The sequence below is a fragment of the Aulonocara stuartgranti genome, assembly GCF_965226115.1.
Source record: "Aulonocara stuartgranti genome assembly, chromosome: 5".
NCBI lineage: Eukaryota > Metazoa > Chordata > Actinopteri > Cichliformes > Cichlidae > Aulonocara > Aulonocara stuartgranti.
The window spans coordinates 11,355,442-11,379,523 of record NC_138943.1 but is presented as its reverse complement, the minus strand read 5'-3'; the positions used below and the strand labels follow the sequence as shown (position 1 = coordinate 11,379,523).

At 39.6% G+C, this 24,082-nt stretch overlaps 2 protein-coding genes across 5 annotated transcripts in view; both read right to left on the bottom strand.

The window, feature by feature from the left end:
* The window catches only part of stab1 (stabilin 1), a 181,118-nt gene extending 171,693 nt beyond the window's left edge, over positions 1-9,425 (bottom strand). Inside the window, exons 1-4 of the mRNA XM_082533046.1 lie at positions 8,877-9,425; positions 5,010-5,137; positions 4,494-4,609; positions 1,207-1,292 (exon numbers count right to left, since the gene is read on the bottom strand). Coding sequence (XP_082389172.1) covers positions 1,207-1,292; positions 4,494-4,609; positions 5,010-5,137; positions 8,877-8,933 — 387 coding nt within the window. The 5' untranslated portion in view covers positions 8,934-9,425. The remainder of the gene's footprint in view (positions 1-1,206; positions 1,293-4,493; positions 4,610-5,009; positions 5,138-8,876) is intronic.
* An 11,550-nt stretch (positions 9,426-20,975) lies between these two features.
* Positions 20,976-24,082, bottom strand: part of nisch (nischarin) — a 28,615-nt gene continuing 25,508 nt past the window's right edge. For all 4 annotated transcript variants that reach the window (XM_082533047.1, XM_082533049.1, XM_082533048.1 and 1 more), the window contains exon 28: positions 20,976-23,716. In XM_082533047.1, coding sequence (XP_082389173.1) covers positions 23,389-23,716 — 328 coding nt within the window. In that variant the 3' untranslated portion in view covers positions 20,976-23,388. The remainder of the gene's footprint in view (positions 23,717-24,082) is intronic.

Here is a 24,082-nt window from a genome sequence, read left to right as displayed (position 1 = left end):
AAATTAGTTATACAGACAGTTACATGTGGGAATCTATTTAAGAGAACAAGTTTACTTTAAGCTTTCAGTGCGTCTGAGCTGCATGTGTTTGTGACAAATGGTGCAAACAAAACAGCACAGCCTGCTCTATAGCTGAAAATGCTTTACAAAGGTGCGAAGATCTTTATTAGAAAGTAACTGTACAATAATCAGAAGGCAACACTTCTCCGATTAATCAGTCATGTTGTTTTCTCTCCCTCTCTTCATATGTATCTCTCTGTCTCTCTTTCTCTGATATGAAATTTCTCTGGACTTAACCGGCCGAATACACTGCAACTTTGATGTATTTCAGACTTTCATTTTTCTTCATGTCTTTTGAATTTGTTCTTCTGCTCTTCATCTTGATTCTGCTAGGATGTTGAGTTTTAAAACTGAAGTCTACATGCTTGTCTTCTCCGAGTTTAAACAATCTGAGGAGTAGATTCATAAAAAGTAAAAAGCAAGAACTTTATACCAAAATGAATGCAAAAAAGTAATCATTGGCATGATGCCATGCTTCTAGCACAGCCTCTTCTCTCTCTCCCTCTTCGTCTTGTCTCCTTTTCCAGGAACCTCTCTATGTGATGTCTTTCCTGCGGCTCAGCTGCATTCTCCCTGTGACTTTGATTTAAATTCGGATTGTCTACCTGCCTGCCTTACCGTTTAAATTCACAGAATTCACAGAACTCTCCTCTCCCCCTTTGAAAGTAGTCCTGAAATTATTTTGCTGCAAAATTGTTCCTGTGATTCGATGCAATTTTGGCTTCCAGTGATACATATTACCTTGACTTCAGTCAGTCAAGGTAATCAGTATCAGTTGTAACTGAAATTAAATTTAAATTCCAACTGGATTAATCACCCAGTCACAGTGCATGTGAACCAGCCAACATGCAATGCTCAGATGTAACTTGATTGCTACATTTTTTATAAAGTTATGCATGCAAAAACAACAGTAGCCTGATGTTTCACTACAGTGGAAACAAGTGTTTATCTCACTGACAATGGTTCTTTGGTCTGAAATAGTTTTTGGTACTTTGGGGATGGAAACACAGATAATGAGTACTTTTTTCTTCTTTGAAACCAGGAAAGAAAAGAAAAGAAAGAAGAAACCAGGACAGGTTTTCACATAAAAGTTAATAATGAATAGCATCTCTATAAATACATAAAAAAGAGAGAAGGGATACCAACATTACAGATGCAGGTTCCGTTGCCCAGGTCTCCATCCTGACAGACCCCATTATTGTTGCAGGTCTTCCCAGACCAGCTGGGGCAGGCTGCAGACACACAACAAGTGAGAATGTGTGATTAGAAAAAATCAGAGCTGTTTATTCAATTTGTGCATTGAACATTTATCCAGTTTGAATTCATATAAACATTTGGCAAACTGTGTAAGATAACCTGATGATGTCTATCTTAGAGGTAATCTGTGACTAAGCTGTGCACTATGCGCAGTGTGGGTTTCAGGCATGCCAGACTGCGAGAAAAGTAATGTGTTTAATCACAAATTACACAGAGATTAAAAAAAAAACATAACACAGCCATGCATCACCAGCTAATGTCCTGCTTTCATGAGTTGAAAATGTATCTGAATATTTAAAAGTTTCCAGCAGAACTTTATAACTAAGTAGCTCTGTGAAAGATGGAAAATGTCAGAAGACACACTGTTATCCTCAGCAAAGAGGGAATTAAGGCGGTGCAAGAAGTGGATGAGTTGTACTTACTTGTGTGAACTTACACACCAAGTGTTACTACAATCAAACTTATTATTCAATTAGGAATGCCAACAGGACATAACCACATTTAAACAAGCAAGCTGTTGATCTCTGTTGATCATCTGATCACCAGTTGAAGTAGGCTTAGAAAAACCTGATAGTTAATAGAGCAGAAGAGAAAGGCCTTTTTTATTTCTGCTGGATGTTTTAATTATGTCTATAAAAAATAATAAATGTATGAATTTTCATCTTCTACCCTTCCACCGAGTAATCCTAAATCCACTTGTTTCCAGCTCCAAATTTACGTTTATTTATTAGGCTATTTATTTTTGTATTTTTTGAAGTTTTTTACCTTTCTGCACTTTGATTATTTGCAATAAACAAGCAAACAGGTGATGTGTTTATGTAAGTTAGTTAAGTTATGTAAGTGATATGATGATATGGCTGCTGTGACAGCATCATTTCCCAACTCTTGGGGTGAATAAAGCATATGTTATCTTTTTATTAATGGATTCATTCTCTGTCTAAAACATGATGTCTTAGCTCCTCCCCATTTACAAAAATCCTTCTTAGGATTGGGTTTTCCTTATAAACACAGCAGGGTGGGACTGATATGTTCATGAGATGACCATAAGGTATCTGAAGCCTGGGTGTTTAACTCACAGTGATTACTTGTACATATGCAGATGACCTCCAGCAAATCAACTGACCCAAAGAGAAGCAACAGAGACATGTTCCTTCAGAGACACAGTCCACTCTCTGGTTGAAACTTTCTGGGGGTTTGTTTGTTGTTGGGTTTTGTTTTTTTGTTTTTTACTGGAGCAGGATAATGAGCACAAAACCACCTCAAAGCTTTCCCAGGACAAAGAAATCCAAGGACTGCTGACAGCCGTGGCCTTCACCCCACAGTCGCCTGACCTCAAACCCAATGAACATTCAAGGGGGCACTTAAAGACTGTGAAAGCCAAACACGGCTGACATTACAAGAAGCTCTTTGGAGCACTCTCAGGTTATGGTGGGATAACATCAGTTATCCGTCCATGGTGTTAACAAAATTGGGTGCATGTGCAGCCCTAGTCCTTCCATAAAGTGCACCTACGGGCTCAGGAGCACATTTGCATGACTCACAGCTATTGGTCTTAATGCACAAGCTGTTTTAGCTCCTCCTCCATTAAACTTAATTCTTCGTAAACAGATGTTTTTACTGACAGGTGGGTGGAGCTTCTGTGCTCACAAACAGAACTGTGCATACCCAGTGTTGCCAACTATATTTAGCGAGTTTTCAGACCCTCTTAGCGACTTTTTTTTCTAAAAAGCGACTAGCGAGAAATCTGGCAACTTTTTCTGGTGTTATTGGAGACTTATTTATGACGACACATTTGCCGGTCACTTTTGCCGGTAAAGGAGCAGGGTTGGAATTGTGACATTAAAAAAAAACAATAATTGCTAAAAGAAATTTAATTTGTAGTTCCAAATAAACTCTAAATGCATTTAGGACGTTTTTTCCTCACTTTATGTCTCTTCCACGATGTTGTTTCTCTCTTCAACAACGTAGGTTACAATTACATTATGCAAATTAGGAGATGACGTCATTTAGCGACTTCTAGCGACTTTTAGGACAACCAATATCACTTTTCAATACTGAGGAGTTGGCAACACTGTGCATACCTGGCTTGACTATATTAGTTATAGCTGCTCTTCCTGACATCACACAGAGCCAACGATCAATAAAGATTTCCGGGAATGGAGTGTTAAGAGCAGTCTAAATTAATGAGGAGGTAGATAACGAGGAAAACTATAAGTTTATCCTTTAAACCAAAATATAAGCATATGAAACAGTGTCAACAGAGTCATGCTGATTTTTTGGGAGCCAAATATAACAATCGAAATAATCTGTGGCATTGTCTTCTATGATGATTAAGATTTTTGTCAAGTATAAATATATATGACGTTTACTTACTAGACAATGAAATGCGATACATACGTTGTCATTAATGGTGCACTGGTAACAGCTTCACAGTAAAATATGGGCAGTAAACGGCAAACCCACATTAATTAGCTGGACTAACGCTAGCTTTGCTCAGAAGATCTCAAAACTAGCTAAAAGTGCCTTTATGTTGATGACCGTTAAACATTGTCCTAAACAACAGACGTTATCACTTAGTTCTTCTCGTACAAACACAGTACAGCTTACATACAACTCAATTTTCCAGAAAAACACATTCACGACTTTATCTTTTTCTACCTGTAACAGATAAATTACACACTGGGACCATAGCGTTATGTGATTGGTGGAGAGTAACAATCAGTCAAACGACCAATCAGTCAGCTGCTCAGTCTTTGTTGGACTCTATAAACCAGAACGCAGATTAGAAAATGAATCAGTATTTTGAAATCATTTATGTTTAAATGCATCATTTAAAGCTGGTTATTAAAGTTATTTCTACCTGTTCTTCACCAGTATCAGAGTTCAGTTCACAGGATAACCTTTAATGTTTAGATGTTTCCTTTTTAGACTTGTGCAAAGTTATGAATTCATAAGAGTAATAATTTTCTGCATTACTCTCTTTAATTTTATTATTATTACTTTTATTGAATCAGGAAGTCCCACAAAGATCAAATCTATTTTACAAGGAAGTCTGGGTTTAAATGTGATCAAAATTATGGCACAAATGATAGTTCATCATATGTACTTTGTGTGTGTGTGTGTGTGTGTGTGTGTGTGTGTGTGTGTGTGTGTGTGTGTGTGTGTGTGTGTCTTACAGAGACACAGCGGTCCCCAGTGCTGTTGGCAGCACTTTGGCTGCATGACGTTCTTCACACAGATGTGCTGACATCCCTCCAGCTGCAGCTCCCTGCTGACGATGTTCACCACATAACTGCAGCACAGCGAGACTCGAGGTAAACAAACTGCCTTAATCATACCACTGCTGCCAGCGCTACTAATTACTACTGCAAATCTCACAGTTAGCATTCATGAGTTATCCTTGAATCTAAGCTTTGCATGATTAATAAAGGTGGAATTATGTTGCTGTCATTATTTATTTAACAGGGAAGGTGCATGTTAAGGTACACTGGCATAAAAATGATGTAAACATGTCAGATTTTGGCAGAAATGTTCATTTACAACAGTGATCCTAGAGGAGGGTCACATGAAACAATATACAATATGCAAAAGACATACAGGTGTACAACATAACACACATAAAGGCATTGCTATAGGTAAGCTGTTCCAGTCTTCACTTCATGTTAACTGTGGGTATGAAGCTTGACCTGTACCTGCAGTTGGTGATGCCAGTGCTGCTGAAGCCGCGGGGGCAGCTCGCAGTGATGGCAGCAGCACAGGAAGTGCAGTCTGTTTGTACCTCCAACCTCTGCAGGATATCACATCGACCAGGAGGAGGAGTCTGAGGAAGGAGAGGAGCTGTTTACAGTCTTATACCACTCTCTGTCCACATTTCACAACATCACTGTTAATATGGACAGACCCCTGCAGATTGCATTCTAATACATCTCTGTTTTTAATGAGCAACAATTTGTGATAAGACATCTTCTGATATTCCCACAACTGATATTTATAACTAACAATCACTACTACAGGTAGCATAAAGATAATAACAGGTGTGCCACAGCTGTTGGTAAGATCGATGGTAAGAGTAGTTGTATCATCACAGTAGTAATAATACAACAGTAGTAATTACAGAACCCGTTTTTACACAAAAAGCAGCAAAAAAAAAGAAGTGCAAACCAAACTGCATTCTTTAAATGCATTTTAAGACTTGATGTGTGTTTGATTAAATTATAGAGTGCTGGTATCATTTAATCTTGTTTTTACTGAAATAACTGACAATGACGACTGCAAAGAAAAAGAATAAGGAATAAATACCAGCAAATTACAATAACCTCAAACCCTTACATACATATATAAGAGTTTTCACATTAACAGCAGTTCTTTTAGAAAACTATGTTTTAAAGTTGCAGAAGGTTGCCAATTTTTTAAAACTTATTTAGACAAAGGCTCTCAAACTCTACAGCTGGGATTATTCTCTATACTGATACATCCATCTCTGCTTATCCATGTCAGGGTCGCGGGGGGGCTGGAACCTAACCCAGCTACCGTCACCAATCTGACACAGGGCTAACACAGAGGGACCAACAACGCAATGAACGCACAAGCATCTCAGTATTTTGGATGCCTTAGTAGACTGTAGCAACCAGGAATTGAATCACCAACCTACTGATCAGAAGCTGACCTGTTCTGCAGCACATTCATGATAAAAGCGGAGACCGTGTAGTGGTGAATGGATGTTTTAACTTATCTAAGTGAAGTAAAAACTTGAAAGTACATTCTGCCTCCGATTACTGAAACTGTGTATGACTCCAACTCATAATTGCTGTTTGGTTAAGTTCTGGAGCACTTCATCATTTTCACACAACAAATTCAGTCTGCTGTTTGATGGCCTGCACTGTGAACGTTATTAAAACAGCCCTGGTGATGATACAGCAACGTCAGCAGAGTTTTCTTACTTACAGACAGTGGACTAAATGTTATGGAGTCTGCAGGATGTGGCTCTTTAACACAGAGACATTTTTTTGGGTGTTTAACCCATAGGAGGAACCAAAAGTCAGACCAATGCATCCTTTGTTGCTTCAATACCGGCCAGATATTGCTCAATGGATCCGTTCTATAAACAAACAACTGAGAGACTGTTTGGGAATGGATCTTAAAAATGTAAAAGTGTAAGTGTAAATGAAATATTTCAACAACTGCACACAGTGCCACAGTATTATTTACAATCTCATAATGAACTGTAGTAACTGTAAAAATCCCTCTGATGTTTTATCCAACAACATTATTGGCATGAATGCAAAACTAGTGACTCAGTTTAAATTACACTTGCCCAACATGTTTATTTTAAAGGTTTAGAGGTTTTAGAGGTTTAGTAATAAATTTGATAATGTTGGCTGGGCAACATGAGATAGGGGTAGTTATATAGAATTCAGTGATCATTTACATTATCACTTTTCAGGTGGTCTGGTGGTGGCAAGAAGCAGTGGCAATAGAAGCATGAAGTTCCACTAACATCAAACGTATTTTTCACGGTGGCAGTGATACATTTTGCACAAAACATAGATGTCCAGAACAAGAGAAATACGTCTCCTTCAGCATGTTCCTCAGGTCTTTCTGCAGAGACACTCTGCAGTGTGTAGTAAGAAAACACAGTTTTCCTCGTATCTGCTTTTTGTTCTTTGTTTACATTTAGTTTGGTGATGGAAGACTTTGACCAATCACAGGCTTTTCAGACCAGACCAGAAGTAAAAAATGGCGTTGCAAGGGATGAAGCAGCTGCCTACACTTAACAGAATGGGGTTTAAGTCCTGTATGAGGCCAGAAAAGAGCCTGGCTTCTGAAGCAGGTGCAGATGCTTGTCTGCTGTTAAGGGCTTAAAACAGAGTGATGAGAGCTGGAGGGCAGTTTTCCGTGTTCAAATTGCAGTTTTTATTTGTTTGTTTGTCTGTAGATTTATGCCTCATGCAGCTTTAAACTCAGGATATCTTGTCTGAGTTCATGAACTACTTGAAAATACAATGCCTTTAATATTTGGAATATCTAATTATAATGAACTTTCCAACTTTCCAAAGCGCTATTACTTCTTACTAAGCTGGTTTAGGACCTAAATATATAATACCTTTTTAACAGCTTTGTTTGTGTTGGAAAGCCGTTTCTATGTACAGACAGATATACCAAACTGTTTTTAATGTGATTAATTATTGTTTGCAATCACTTTTACGCAATAAAAAATCAACCCGACTCGCTGCTCCAGATCTTTCAGCAAAAACATTACAAAGTAGAGATTATTAAAGGAAAATTACCACAAAATCAAAGGCTGTGATATTAAGAAAACATGTGCTTATAAAAATCTGAGAAAAGTTGTAGGAGAGCACAACCTGACAAATGGCCTCACTTTGTAACTTCAAGGTTAAATATTTTGAGTTTCTGAAATTGTTTAGCCCTGTTAAGCTGATGCAACTCTGTTTTAAAAAAAAACTCTGGGTCTCATTTGCAGCTTTACTCATTTGTATCATGCAGAGATGTCTATGATGTGGAAGTTCCAGGTTTGCAGTAGCAAATGATTGACTTTACTGTATACACAGTCCCATGCGTAGTTTGTCACACTGAGCTGTTTAATGTTTGTCGTTTATGTTTACAGCTAAGCTGTTTGGGTTGTTTTTTTAATTCACCTTCATATCACAACAACAAAGCTTTAACACCTCTGACAGTCGCAGGTTACGTTCATCAGTGGTGACACTGAATTAGAGAAAGTATAGTTACTCATGCCTGCATAAAGTAATAGAAATACACTAATATACTGCTTTATTGTCATTAAAAAACAATTACGCATTGAATGCTAACTGATACTAAATTTCAAAACAGTTGTATTGAGTTTTATTTGTGATCAAATAGTGCAGTAAGCATGTAATCATAGTATTTACATCATGGAAACATTTCACTGTTAAGCTCATCTACTTAAAGAAAAGCATGTTACAGTGATCCATAATGTTCATTTTTCTGTGTTCTGCAATTTTCAGATTCAAAATTATTCATTGTTTCCATCATAAATTTTGCTCAAGCTTCTTCAGACTTATTCAATCCAACCTAATTTTATTCACAGAGCACTCTTTAAAAACAAGAGTGCTGTACAAAGCGCCAAAACACGCCACAACAAATCAATAAAAAAATAAACAAGAAGGTAAGGACACACCACTCTCATTCTAAATTCAAAGCCAGGGAATAAAAATCAGTTTTAAAATGTGATTTTAAAACAGGCAATGAGGGGCCATCCTAACATGGGGAGGGAGATCACCCCACAGTTTGGGGGCGAATAGCTAAAAAAAAGTCGATCTCCACTGGTTTTCAGCTGACCTCAGTGGCCTTGAGAGAGTGTATGGAGTCAGAAGCTCAGATATGTGCAGTGGTGCTGATTCATTAAAGGTTTTTAAAATAAATTTTAAAAAACATCTTAAAAAGGGGTAATGGAGGGAGGTGTTAACCATACAGTTACATTTTTGACATTTGCATCCATGATTCAAAGACAGTAGGTGGTACATGACCTCAGCGTGGTGGTGTAGTTGGAGGTGTGTTACCTGTTGTTTCACTGAAGGTAGCAAGCAGAGCAGTGGCAGCAGCAGCAGCAGCAGCATGGCTCAAAGTCTCACATCCAGATACAAAAACAAACCTACTAATCCTCCTCAGTAAGCAAAACAAAAATCAGTTAAAAATAATATAAGAATATGTCCAGAGAGTTGTAACTAAACTCGTTTCCTCGCTCCCGTGTCAGCGCTGAACTTCAAATAAAACCTGAACTACTAACTACAGGAAAAAATACAGATAGCAACATCCTCTGTGCAGGAAAAACAAAACGATTAGAACACAATAGCCAAGTATTCCTCAGATAATGATTGGGAAAGCTGAAGTAACCTGCTGCTTAAAGACGTGGAAACGCTGGAAAAATGTAAGCACTTAGTGAAAAAAAAATCCAAAAAAATACACAGGGTTGATCCAACCAACAATTAACAGCAGGCTCACTTGGGACGCTGTTATGTGGGAAATGACCAACAAACAACAGCAAACGAATGAACTCTGAGCTCAGCGTGCAGCGAGGCAGAGAGGCTGCAGCAACTACTTGTGTCACGTCTTTCCTCCCTAATCTAGGAAGAGAAAGAAAGAGGAAAAAGCACACAAAGTGGTAGAATAGGAACCTCCCAGTAGGAAGGTCATCACCTCCTACCACTCCCCCAGTAACAGCAGAGACACTTGTTTTATTCACAAAAGAATGAGCAATATAGTCGCACACAAACACACCCATGGAAATCAACTGTGATGACTTCAGACCACAGATTCACAAACAGCCATGAGATAAACATCAAAACAGAACTTTACTTTAGTTAAAGATATCAAAAAGCTGGACAGTATGCAGTGAAGTTTTCCATTTTTCCATTTTCTGTCTGCACAGACATACCCAGACATCCCTCTCCCTGGTCACCCCCTCTCCCCAGGAAGAGCTGGAGGAAGTGAATTGCCACTGTGTGCCCTAGATCCTCTGGGGGTATGTTTTTACGGAGGATTTGCCTTTCCCAAGGCAAAATGGCTCTTAGTGACGAGCCAGACCATGTGGAAAAGATATATATAAATCTTATAAAGTTTGTATCTGTCTTGTGTGAAACTTGTATGAAAAGCATACAAGAGTGAAAACAGATATAAGATCCCTTGAAAAATTATATAATGAAACTTGTATGTTTTGGATACTTACTAAAACAATATATGAAAGTAATGAGAAAGTGGCCACTTTCATATAAGCCTTACATGATTCACTATATGAAGTAGGCCACATCTTATGCAAGTCTTTTGTAAGTTTTTACTATTTCTTTTCCATATGGGAGACCAAGTGTGATTCATAAGACCCTAATGGCAGAGATAACTTTGCACTGACAGGGGTCCCACCTAGGAGCCAGGTCTGTGGACCCTCCACCCACAGGAGGGGTTGTAGGTTGCAGTGAGGCCTTGGTGGTCTGATCTCCGGTTACTGAAACTGAAATAGTGAAATCCTAATATACTCTTATCCAAGGTTATTATTATCATTAACTAAAACGAAACTACAAACTAAAAGTAGGTGTTAAAAATAACGTGTTTATAAACATACAAAGTACTCTATAAAGCAGGGGTATTAAACTAAAATTTGAGGAGGTCCAGTTGGAGAAAATCTTCTCAAGCAGAGGTCCGGGACATCATAATGTCTAACTTACGTTATGATTGTGATAGAGAAGCAACCTTTTTTTTTTTTTTTAAATTTATATCTGAACGTATGAACAATAGACTGTCAAATCAATGAAAATACAAGTTAAAACATTTCAACAAAATTTATTGTTAACACTGAAACACACAGTAGGCCTACATTAGAAATAGGGCTGCTGTTTAAAATGAATTAGAGAAAATAAATAAAATGGCTAAATTGTGCATCTTAAAACAAAGTGCTTAATTTCAGAAAAAAAAAGTTTCCCTTTTTCTTTACATTTTACATCTCGACTAAACAGTCTCAATACATTTTCAACAGATAACATCAAAACATTTTAACAATTTTACAGTTTCTCTTTCTTTCACCCCCTTATATTCCACGTCCCAACTTTCTGTTGTTCAGTGAGAGAACTGAGCTTTAGTTCGCTCTACTAGGACTTTAAATCTGGGCTGGAATGGTGTCAGGGCCATTCTCATACACATGTGTAAGTGCTCATTGGTGATCCTGGAACGATATTTAGTTTTTATTATGTTCATTGTGGAGAAAGCTGCCTCACAGCTGTATGTGGAGCCAAACATGGTCAAGATGTACAGGGCTACTTTCCTCAGATTTGGGAAAGCTGTCTCAGAGACCAATTGGGGCCAGAAAGTGGCAGGTTCAGTTCTTCCAAACTGCTCTTTCAGGGCCACATCTGCTTGGAGATCAATTAGTTGCATTTGAAGAGGCCCAGCATTTGCCCACTTGAAGTGCTGTGTGACTTCCTTTGAGAACCCTCTGACATCAGTGATGGCAAATGGGTTCTTTATGAACATGGTGAGCTGCTGTCCAAAGCTGAAGCTATCAAAACGTTTGCTGAAGTTTTCAATCAGCTTATCAACAAAGTCAACAAAAGAGGACACATCTCTCTGTCCCTGAACCTGTTCCTTCACTGTTGGGAAGTGTGCATAGTCTCCTTGCAGGTCTTCTTTGAACACTTCCAAGTTTCCTCTGAAAGCAGCGGACAGCTGTCATCAGTTCACAAATTGAATTGTCCTTGCCCTGCAGCTTCAAATTCAGTTCATTCAGGTGTGAAGTGATATCAACCAAAAAGGCCACAATATCCATGTTTTTCCCATCATTTAAAAAGAGAGAAAAGTTTGTTGCTTTTTGACTTTCCAGCTCTTCCAAGAAAGCTGCTACTTCACTTCTGATGGACCAAAATCGCTCCAATGCCCTGCCTTTGCTAAGCCATCTCACATTGTTGTGAAGCAGAAGATCATCAGCGTGTGCATCAACTTCTCTGAGAAATTCCCTGAGCATGCGATGCTGACAAGAAGAAGATGCCCTGAGAAAATTTATCATTTTCATCATTGTTTTCATCACCTCAGCATACTCGTCTGACAGGGTGGAGCATAACACTGACTGATGAATAATGCAATGATAAGAGATTAGCTCGGGATTGTCCTCTTTCATTCTTGCTACAGCTCCTTTCTCTCTCCCCATCATAGCAGGGGCTCCATCTGTGGTTATTGAAACCACTTGGTTTGGCTCTATTCCTCGCTTTGTTAACATTTCCTTAATGGCCAGGTAAATATCCTCTCCTCTTGTAGTGCTGTGAAGGGAAGTTACACCTAGCAGGTCTTCACAGAACTCTTTCTTATCATTGTTGAAGAACCTTACATAAACTAACAGCTGAGCATTGTCAGACACATCAGTGGACTCATCTACAGCCAAGCCTACACGTGGTGTCTTATGAATAGCTTCTTCCAGCTGGGATAGCACATCCTGAGCTTTGTGGCTGTTGATGCTGACATAGGTATTTGCTTTATTTTGTCATGAAGCTCTTCTTTTTGTTTACCCTCAAGTAATGTTTCTGCTACTGCACTCATGCACTCTTTGACAACACCTGCAAAGGGCTTTTTGTGTTGACCTAAAATCCAAGCAACTCTGAGGGAACATTCATGAGCACGTTGTTGGGCGGTGAAAGAACTGGTTAAGATCCTTGTGGACTGATCATATTGGGCTCTGAGACTGCTAATTTTCTGGGACCTGAGTTCAGACTTGGGTGGGTATGATTGTTCAAAAGCTTTGTGCTTTGTCTCATAGTGGCGTTTGACATTGCCACTTTTAATCAGTGCCACGGTTTCTGAACATATGAGACACACTGGTTTGCTGCTTGCGGCCGGAAGAATGAACATATATGCGTCAGTCCATTCAGTCTTGAAAGTTCTATTTTCGGTGTCTACTTTTCTCTTTTTTGAAAGCGCCATAGTTGTTTTACCTCTTGTGACTCCCGCTCACGTCTTGTCTCACTGTATCGTTAATCGTCTCGCTTGTCATTCACCTCTCACCATGTCTTTCCTCTGTCTGTCTGTGTCTGCACTCAGAGTTGCGATCGCCTTGAATGCGCAGATGTGATTGGCTAAGTAGTGTCACGTGGGTGGCTTAACTCGCACACAATTGGTTTGTATGTTCCCTGGTCTAATACAATGTAAGGTTACCGCTTAAAATTGAATCGCCCCGTCAAAATTAAATATAATTTAATATTTTGTTAACTATAGGTCCGGGTCCATATAGGATGGCGACTGGGTCCGGACTCGGTCCGCCTGTTAGTGACCCCTGCTATAAAGTAACTGAAATGATACTATCAGCTTAGACAAATAACTAAGGAAATAATAAAAAATAAGCAGGAAATGTATTCAGTTTCAGTCAGTGAGGTCAGATTTGTCAACACGGCAATGCTTATAAAACTTTGGCTCATTTGTTCACTTGGATATGTAACAGGAAGTGTAGTAACGTCTGCTCAAAACTTCTTTAATCTTGTCCCTAAAAATACCACAAACACACCTGTTAAAAACACAAAAACTAAAACTTTCAATGAACCTTAAAAAAAAAAATCAATAGAACCTAAAAAACATAAAAAAAAAACCCCCACAAATTAAAAAAATTAAGATTCATATCATTAACAATGAAATAAAAACAATATTAGTGGCAATATGTATAAAACTATATTTAAAAAAACAGATTTCAGACAAGCACAGCAAAAGGAAATTCACTGACTTGTGTTACTCCAGGTAACACAGGCTCATCTTGTGTAGTCACCCCTAAAAGCCTGTTTTGACCCAGGACAAACCCTGATGTTGCATCTCAGACCATGCAGCACTAACCAGCAGAGTAACTGCATTTTTACTTATTTTCTGTATCTTCAGCCATGCCAGCCTGTGACTCACACTCTGGGTCAACCTGACCTGTGCTCTCTCTCCTCTGCACTCTCTGTGTGGTGAGTGTGTGTTTATTTACTGGAGTGAAGACAGGTGTGTTTAAGCTTCATGAATCAATACCTCTTCCACAGACACTTAATAATGCCTCAGTCTGAGCGTGTTCACCATTGCCATCTTTCTATTTACCAATCAGATGCGACAAGCGAGGAGTGGATCTGACTCTGTAAACTCTCTGCTCATTGGCTGACCACCTGTGACAGACAAATTATTAATAAGAAAGCATATCCTGGAGCAGATCCTCTTCTATGACTCTTAAACTGGAAAGAAAAAAATTAATGAGATGTTTTATTTACTATGACCTGAACCCAAGTGACCAAGCCCAAACGTGTTTCCTGATGTCAAAGAGTGAGGGAGATAAGAGGCGTTTTCCCATAGATTTCTATACAACCGGAAGTCTTTTTGCAGCCAGAGCAACCGCCCCCTGGTGGCCAATCAAAATTTGCATTGCGGTCAGGAAGTCTGACAGAGGAACGGCAAAGAGAGTGCAGTTGTATTTCAAAATAAAAGCCCCTGAGTAGACTAATTGTTCCTGTTGTAATTTGAAGTTGTACGAAGGACAGAACAGAACTAGGGCGCAAAGTCACAGATGTATCTACTGACTACTGTACTCCTGAAGTTATCGGCTAAATATTTTGATAGTTTGAGATCTCAGATGGGATATGACAGTGCTTCATTTACTCTGACACACTGGGATCTCTCAAAAATGACTTTTCTCCATTAAAATATGTGCTCTTGCAGTGTTAAAATGCAGTTATATTGTTTTTAATTCTCTAAAGCAGAATGTTTTGAATGACCTCTAACTAATGCTACTAAATATTTGTAATAGATGGTGATTAATGATATTCATCCTACGAGGTGTGTCTCAGAAGAGCAGCAGTGAGATTGTGAGAATTCGTCTCCTCTCCCAGCCCAGAGCTTCGAGCGGATTTCCCCTCCTGCTTGTTCCAGTGCAGCGGTGTGATTTGGACGGATTTCCTCGTGAGCTGACACAATTCCCCGTCTGCTTCGAATGACAACCGTGAACAAATGCAAAAGCGGTGTTTCTTTCCTGTTTTAATCCAGCCAGGCTCGATAAACAGACACAGCAAGGTGACTGTCACTGGAGACAGGGTCAAGGGTCAGACAGAACAATAGCAGGAAGCGAGTGCTTTACCACAGTTTACTGCCTTGCTCACTGACTTTCCAGCGGCAGACTTTATTCTGACAGATGTTCCAAACGGCTAAAAGAATCTAACCACGAGTCAGAAGCTTTTTAAGTTTCCCTCATGTTTACAAGTTGCACTATTTTGCTGTTTCATCTGGTATCCTGGTAAAAACCATAGACTGTATATAAAAGATGAACGCAGCCGCTTTGGCAGTACCCATTAGTCTACCATTAAAGTTTCAAGCTGAGCATTTTGGTCATCGTCGTACTGTATATGACACGGAGTTCTCGGCTTGCAGCATGTACAGTGCAGCGATTCCCATTAGCAATCAGAAGGATAAAGAAGGGAAGCAAGGCTGAGTCGCCTTAAAGATTTACCCACAGTGTCACGGTCGGATCACTCCTGAAACCTGGATTTGAAAAGCTAAGACGAAAACAAAATGCTGAGACTGTGGGTGATGTCATGGTGGCCATGAGCATTTTTCACGTACAGTCTTTGTTTGCAGCCTGTTGGTCATTCGAAAGAAAGCAGGGTGAAAACTCCATCTTAGTGTAAAAAATGTAAACTTTTAACAATTAAATGTCAGAGATTTTATTAACGGGAAACTCAAAACTCCATGATTAGGGACAGTAAATATTAAATGAAATTTAAATTTAGGCACTAATGAAGTTGAATGAGTTCAATAGTTATATGATTTCTGGTTTTATGAGTTATTCTGTTTTCATTGCATGCATAGATTTATATATTATTTACTCCAAATTTGTTTATGTGTCTTAATGCATCACATTAACACTTTTATTGGGGAGTTCAAGAAATATTCAGCCTCTAATCGACTGATTCATGTTTTTGGGCATGAATGTCCAACCTTTGTGTTTGTAACAATGAAGTCTTTCATCTGTTCTGTCTCATATGTACTGACTTGGGTCCATGTTCATGTTTACTAATTAAAAAATGAATTAAGGTTGAAAATGTCCATGTTAGGAAACAGGGGGAGTCAGTGGAGTGAATCAATTTACAGTCTTTTACAAGATTTGGTTTATTTTTAATATGTTTTTAAATTTAAATAGGTTCTTAATAACATTAAAATGGGATGCTACAAAACAGATTGTTTAAACTAAATTAGCTGAGCACAAGCATTTCATGAGGGGCCAACAATAGGTAAAAAAAAAAAAAAAGTTGATCTTGTGACACCTTTTGATTGATAGCCCCACTAGCTGCAATAGTAATGCACTTTCACTGTTTCAAAACCTTTGGCACAAATTTATGGGGGGGGGGGCACGGATGTCCCTGTGTCCCAGTGACCTCAACCTCAGTAAATGCCTCCGATCAGCACTGTGAGCTGGAAATGAGAGACGAGCAAAAAAAAAACACAGGCACACAAAAAACAATGAAAGACATGAGAAAGATCGGGAACAGTTACTGCTAACAGCACCATTCACTGCGGACTCTTCAGTGATCCGAACATGAATCAGACAGAAAAGGAGAGTGGCCTGAGACGAAAAATGCCTTGAGTCAGCCGGAAAACAGCCAAGCAGATGAGAAAAGCATGACAGATAAGAGGAAACGAGAATGGATTTACTATCAGTGTCACATCCCTCTGGTGTTCCCTGATGCCTCTCTGTTCCAGCTGTTTGTCAAAGAAGCCTTTAACTGCATTCAGCAATATCCAGAACACCTCGCAGCGCTCCATGTACCAGGTTAAAAGTGGTTCACAAGTTCATGCGAGTTTAAAATGTGCAGCTGATGTGAGAAGGTTTGATTCTTTGCTTCTGAGCTCACGATTTGAGACGTTCTACACATGTTATTATCATCTTTGTCTGATCTGAGAAAATTCACCTGTTTTCTTAAACAAGAATGCATCGATGCAGAGAGCATCGTTTCATGATATTTTTATTACAGTATGATGACGTCAGCCTATTATGGCATCATTGTACTCATGGTGAACTTTAGCATTTGAACTTAGTTGCTCAAGTTCAAATGCTTAGCCAACCAAGGTACTCATGTCCCTCAAGGCCTAGTATGTTGTTGTGAAGTTTGAAGACGATCCATAAAAATGGTGGGTAATATAAAGTTTTTACTGATTTTCAGATTTGATGTGAACTTGACTTTGAATTTCACCAAAATTAAATCAGCTTGAGCTGTTATTGGTGTCCACCGTCATGGAAAATTTTCAACATGATATCTTGAAAACTGCTAGCTTGCTAACAGACAGACCAACATTGTTACAGGCTCCCTCCCTTTGGTGGGAGCATAAAACAGCCTTTATTCTGTTAAATGTTGGCCACAAAGTCAAATTGGGGCACTGTGCCATTATGTACAAAAAGGAGTTGACTCAGCTGGTTTTGGATGCAAAACCAAACTAAACTGTGAACTCAGTCAAATCAAACTGTAAACAGATAATGGTAATGTTAGCAGTACATCTGCCGCATAGCAAGAAGTCTTAATTGCCACATTTCATGTTTAATGTTCATGGTTTTAGTTGCTCAGCTATTAATGTTAGCTAACTTTAAAGAAAGCTTTCACAGGACTCTCTGTACTAACAGATGACCTAACTTTTGACGCTACTTTGGTATACAATAGAGTTCAGGGTCCACACTCATAAACTGAAATCATCACGCCTCCATCACCATGCTGACAGGCGTCCAAACATCTCTGCTTTGGTCTCATGTGTACAAAGGACACTGATCCAGAAGTCTTTGTGGTTTATTCAGATGCAGTTTTGTAAACCTAAGCTTGGGAGTGATGGTTCTGTTTTTTAAAGAGTAGAGGCTTTCTCCTGCCAACCCTTCCAAACAAGCCACACTTGTCCAGTCTCTTTCTAACTGTGCTGTCATTAACTTTAATGTTTAGCATGCTAACTGAGGCCTGTAGAGCCTGATATGTAGCTCCTGAGCTTTTTGCTTTCTCTGAGTGTTGCGCAGTCTGACCTTGAGATGAATTTTCTGGGACATCTATTCCTGGTGGCTGTCTTGAATGTCTTTTTTCTTGTGAATAATGTTTCTCACTGAAGAATGAATGATGTCTTCCCTCCTTGGTGTTGGGTTAAGACACACCTGAATGCTCCAGACCAGCAAACTGTTAAAACTACTTCTACTTAATTCTATTAAGCAAAACTAAGGGTTACTTAGTTTTTCACACACTGTTTCTTCATTCGGGTTATTTTGGGTAATTTCTGTTAAATAAATGATGAAACACTGTTGTTATTATCTGATTTTATCTAACTTTAAGACTTGGAAAGGAACAAATGATTTCTTTATGTCCTGATATGTAAAACGTTAAAATTATAACTAAAAGAGGGTGCTCCAAACAGCAGAGGTAATAGCACAGTTCTCCTGTGCTTGGCCAACTAACCCTTTGTTCCCCCAAAATCATTTATTAAGTCATGATGGCTCTTTTTAGTTTTATTTCTTTACATGAAAGCAGAATATTGGGTCTAAATTCTTTCCTATTGGTCTTTTGACCTGCTGGAAGGCACAGGCATGGGTCAGATAACAAGCTTTGCTGATCAGGCACTTCCTGGTACAGTATCGCTGGCCTTGGCCTGTTAAAGTGTCCCTAGAAAGGAAATCAGCCAATCTTCATGATGAGCAGCGTCAACAGACAGGAAATAGAGGAAGTTGAATGAGTTGAAAGTCGGCAGTATTTTTCGTGCCACTAAACCACCAAGTCATCAAAATCTCACTACGTGGTGACAGTGATTTACTGCTGACGGGTACCAGGAGATTAGAAATACTGAGGTCATGAATCAAAGTCAACCAACAACCTGCATTTGAAAATTCTCAGAAGTCGTGCAGACGTTTTTGAGGGGTTTTTTGTTTAGCTTCCGTAAAATTCCAAACCACTCTGTTATATCCAGACATAAAGGTATAAATCCTGTTTGAAAGCCTCCGTCACACAGCCAGGGACACTATCTGATATAGAAATTCTGAATATTTTAGAATTTCTTTTTGGCATAAGAGGATGAACTTCAGATCAATCAAAAAAATAAACGTTTTTAGGCCGATTATGCGACCTCCTCTGCCCCGAAGGCTGCAGTCCCCCCCTCGCTAAATGATCCGTATCGCCTCAGAGCTGTGGAGGCTCGATCTGAGCATAAGCGGTCTGGAGCCAAGAGGAAAATCATATATAATCCCACGGGGCCCAAATATGTTTGGATTCCCTTGATGATGCAGATGAGTTCTGGTGTGCATTTCCACTGAGCTGTAGAGGAAATGCAGCAGCACCACCCCCACACTGCTTTTTTAATTTAAGCCAGAAAAAAGAAATAATCTGGTGCTTAATTACAACTTTTGTCTTATTTTAGTCGTAAGACTAAGAGCAAAGGGTTCAGACATTTTTCATAGTGCATGTTATTTAACAGAATTCAGGGTCATTATGCTCAGCTAAATACTGAACTTAGAGGATAAAAATAAAGCAGCGATCCTGTTGCAATAGTATCGATCGGATACCAATACCAGCATTGTTATCGATAGTTAGATTGATCCAGCCCAGCACTAGTGCAAACTCAGTTCAGCTTTGGTGTCATCAGTGTCAAGATGCCAGGTTGGTCCCAGGTTGGTGGTAAAGGGGTTACAAGTGAGCTGGGAACATAAGTAACGCTAAAAAATATATCTTTCCATTTCTCACTAGAACCAGAAGAAAAGTCGCTCCATCAGGCGATGGCATACTGATTTCGTAAAGGGATGTGACAATCCGTTAAAGCAGCAGTTTAATGGAACTGTTGTGCAAACTTACTGTAAAACATCCTGGACACACCCTGGTGTATTCACTTCCTGTACACTATAAATACAAGCAATGTTCTTACTGAGCATAAACTGGTGCATTTAACCCAATATATATTCTGCTTTTCAAATGTAACTTTCTGATACTAAGCTATTTGGATTTTTCACACATATTGAGGAGTACATGGCCAAAAATACAAACATTGATACTAAGCACAAAGACTCACGGGACTGTAAACATTTAGCTTCTAATCTGTAATCATGTTGTGGTTATTACTTCAGTTCTGCTGTGTTTAGATTTTAATTGTTGTGGATGTGTGATGAGGTTTCGAGTGTGCATGTGGTTACAATTTGGCCACCATGACCGACGCTTCAGTAGAGATCAATGAGTCGCTGCACTGATCGCTCAGGGCTGGTACCAGAGTTCTATCTGGACGCAGCGTTTTCAGTGGGAGAAACATCCAAGTGACTTCTTCAGTCTCAGCCGACTGCAGGTTTTCCCAACCAATAAATTTGCATAATTACTGAAAGTAGCACCACTGGTGGGCTGAGAGGTCAGTTTCTTGATCATTAATACCGGTATGCAAATTGTTATGACCCTTGATTAACAACCATTGATCACTGACAATTGATCAACGGCCATGAATACCATTCACAGAGTTGGGGAATGCTTCTTTTAACATTTTAAATACTGACAAAAAAGCAATTTATGGAGACATTATTTTATTGTTTTTTAGCTCTTTTTTTTTTTAAATAAAGGGCATTTAGGGCAGCACGGTGGCACGGTGGTTAGCACTGTTGCCGCACAGCAAGAAGGTCCTGAGTTCAATCCCACCATCAGGCCGGGGTCTTTCTGTGTGGAGTTTGCATGTTCTCCCCGTGTTTGCGTGGGTTCTCTCCGGGTACTCCGGCTTCCTCCCACCGTCCAAAGACATGCAGCTTGTGGGGATAGGTTAATTGGATAATCCAAATTGCCACTAGGTGTGAATATGAGTGTGAATGGTTGTCAGTCCCTATGTGTTGGCCCTGCGACAGACTGGCGACCTGTCCAGGGTGTACCCTGCCTCTCGCCCTATGACAGCTGGGATAGGCTCCAGCGCCCCCCGCGACCCTGAAAAGGATAAGCGAATGGATGGATGGATAAAGGGCATTTAACTTAAAATGAAAGAGAACTCCTAATCAACTCTAACTTGTCCTTCTCAAATAGATTTTTAATTTAACTAAAGCCAGCTTATCAAATTTTGCAGTCTGAGTTTTAAGGCTTGTCAGACAACCTGCTCATCGGCTACTAGAATATCACAAATACAAAAAAGGATATTTCTACTTTGCAACAACAAATTATTTATCTTCTGTCACCACAATATAAAGGTAAAGAACAAAAGCACAGTGGAGTCCTCACGGTGACTGAGGTGTGAAGGAAAACATGCAATTTTCAGTCTTTATGAGTTTTACTTCTGCTGAGCTAACAGAATGAGTAACTGACTTCTAGTGTAATCAGCACATCACTCGCAGTTCTTTTTATTTCTTTTGCTGCCGGTGAGCCGGACATTTGTCAGTCATTTTCCACAGAAGCGCAGAGTGAACAGACCTCCTTTGGTTTCGGTCAGATTGCTGCATCAGCTGAAAAGTTTGCAGACTGTGGTTAAATCCTGCTGATTTTTTCAAAGAACCAAACCGCCAAAATGGGAATTAATATTTCATGGGAAAGCTTTCAGTTTCATTTTAATTCAGTGGTATTTCCCGTTTACAATGCCCAATAATGTTAAACAACAGTGGTGACGGGTGGGAGAGCATCCTATGTGTCATTTGTATTGTAAGAAAAACAAATTACATAAAACACAAAGCAAAATATATTAAAAATAACACTCGATGATAATACTACATTTCAGAGTTCATGATGATAATAATATCAGGACCCTTGTGTCTTTTTACAAAATAAGCTTCAGGATGGGAAACATCCGTCTGTCCAAAAGCAACAATTATATTAATATCATATTATTAAAAAGCTTCATTATACAGTTCAGTAATACTGCTTCATCAGTTATAATGTGCAAGAAATAAAATGTTCAGAGAGAAGATTGTGCCGAGCAGCTGTGTGTTTGTGCTATTTCAAATGAAACCCCCCCGATCTTATCATCAGTCAGGCTGAACACACAAAGGAATAGGAACACACACACACAAAAGCTATTTTTGGTTTTTAAGCCAGTAAATAAAAGCAAGTAAATCAAATAACTTTGGAGTTATTTAAATGTTTTCTTTCCTGTTTTGATAAAGCTACGCTAGCCTTTTCCCTCTGCTTCCAGTATTTGTGCTAAGCTAGGCTAAACATGTCCAGCAAATGGAGGTGATCCACCTTCAGATCCGAGTCTGGATAAGACGGAGTCTTAGAAGATGAACCAGAACATAATATTGAATTAGGAGTATTGGAGCTCCTGTGGACCCTCTGCAGCGCCCAATGCTGTGCAAATCCAGTCTGTGTGTGCAACATCTACAACCCTCCGTCCCACCCCCCCAAAAAGAAAAAAATATATATAAAATTAAAAAAATTTAAAAAGAATATACAATGCATGGTTAGATACTTTACAAGAAGGAGAAGTTGTGCCAAAAAAAGAAAAGAAAAAAAGTCTCAGGATTTTGGCTTCGTACAAGGTCACGGGCCTCTTCTCCTGTCTCCTGTCACTGTAATCCAGTGATGTGCAGACACTACTGAGGGGGAAGGAGCCAGATTCCCACCAATCTGTAAGAAGAATGATTGCTGGGCTCAGATTTTTCAAATTACGGTGGTCACCGTCTCAGATTAGGCGATTGCAGGGTCATAAAATCCTGCATTTTCTTGCCTGAGAGACATAACGGTCGACATTTTGCTCTATGACCAATCATGTTAATCTCTCACAACAACAGGAAGGCGGCGCCATATAGAAACTTCCTGGAAAAGAATGTAAACAGACAACAGCAACCAAAGTGTTATGCGTGACTCTGTCCCCCCGCTCTGCTTCACATAGCTCTCCATTAGCCTTGATAACCCTTTTCTATTTGGCACCCCATCACTACAGGTCGCTGAATTTCACTGATGCTTCACAGTCTCTGGTCACTACTTCTACTCTCTTTCTGTATAAACACCTGTTGAGAGCAAAGCAGATTCAGGCCGTGGGTCCTCCAAAATAATCCAAACAACTCTGATAACATCACTATCATGTTTAGTTATAAACAGCTTAGTGGCATTCTGCGCTTCTACTGGTCAACATCAAAGAAGTGGAAGGACCAAAGTCACAGCACTGGTTTTCGCCCATTATGACGTACCCTTTTTGTGTTCTGACCAGAGTCGACACCCTCCGTCATCTGACTGGGCCGCAATTGTACTGATAGTGAGAAGTCTAAGCTCAGGATAAAGTCTCACTAAGCTGTGTTTGATTGGTGGCCTGTTCCTCCATCTTCAAAGAACCGAAATGCTGAGGAAACCCCCCCCCCCAAAAGCACAGAAATGCTTTCGTCATCTAGTGCAGTGAGTCTCAATATTTTTACCCACAACTCCACCCCAGTTATTATTAATTTCTGTCAATTATTAACCAAAAAAGGGAGGAAATTTCATTTTGTGTTCATCCTCCGCATGGCCCAACACTGAGATTAAACCAATCAAACCCTGAGTCCATGTGTAAATGAACCCAATCACATGATGACTCCACCCACCAACCAGCAGCTGAGCAGTCACCTATTTGTCTGTCATCGCTGTCAACCAATCAGCCCGTGAGCTCAACAGGAAGCTCTCGGCTGCACAGCACCTCCCACTGTCGAGCGAGGAGCGAGATCAGCCTCTCTCTGCTGTCGGCTCCCGGGACAAAAATGCACCACTGCACCTCGCCCTCTGCACCCCTGCTGGCCACACCTCCTCTGGGATTAGCTTCATTGCAGCTGACAGCAAAGTGGTCCATGGTGAGGTGGCAGAGGAGGTCGGGGCCGGGCAGGTCGTCAAACACGAGAGTCAGAGCCTGGGGGTACGTCTGGTAGCCCAGCAGCACCCGGTCCAGGTCGCGGATCCTCCGGGCCTCACGCAGCTGGTACCGCTCCCTGCAGAGATTGCAACTGTCAGTAACATCCAGTTATACTTATTTCTATTAAGGAAAAAAAACAACTCATTAACTAGTGCTTTAAACATGCATTTCCAATGTATACAGGGAGTGCAGAAGTATTAGGCAAGTTGTATTTTTGAGGAATAATTTTATTATTGAACAACAACCATGTTCTCAATGAACCCAAAAAACTCATTAATATCAAAGCTGAATGTTTTTGGAAGTAGTTTTTAGTTTGTTTTTAGTTTTAGCTATTTTAGGGGGATATCTGTGTGTGCAGGTGACTATTACTGTGCATAATTATTAGGCAACTTAACAAAAAACAAATATATACCCATTTCAATTATTTATTTTTACCAGTGAA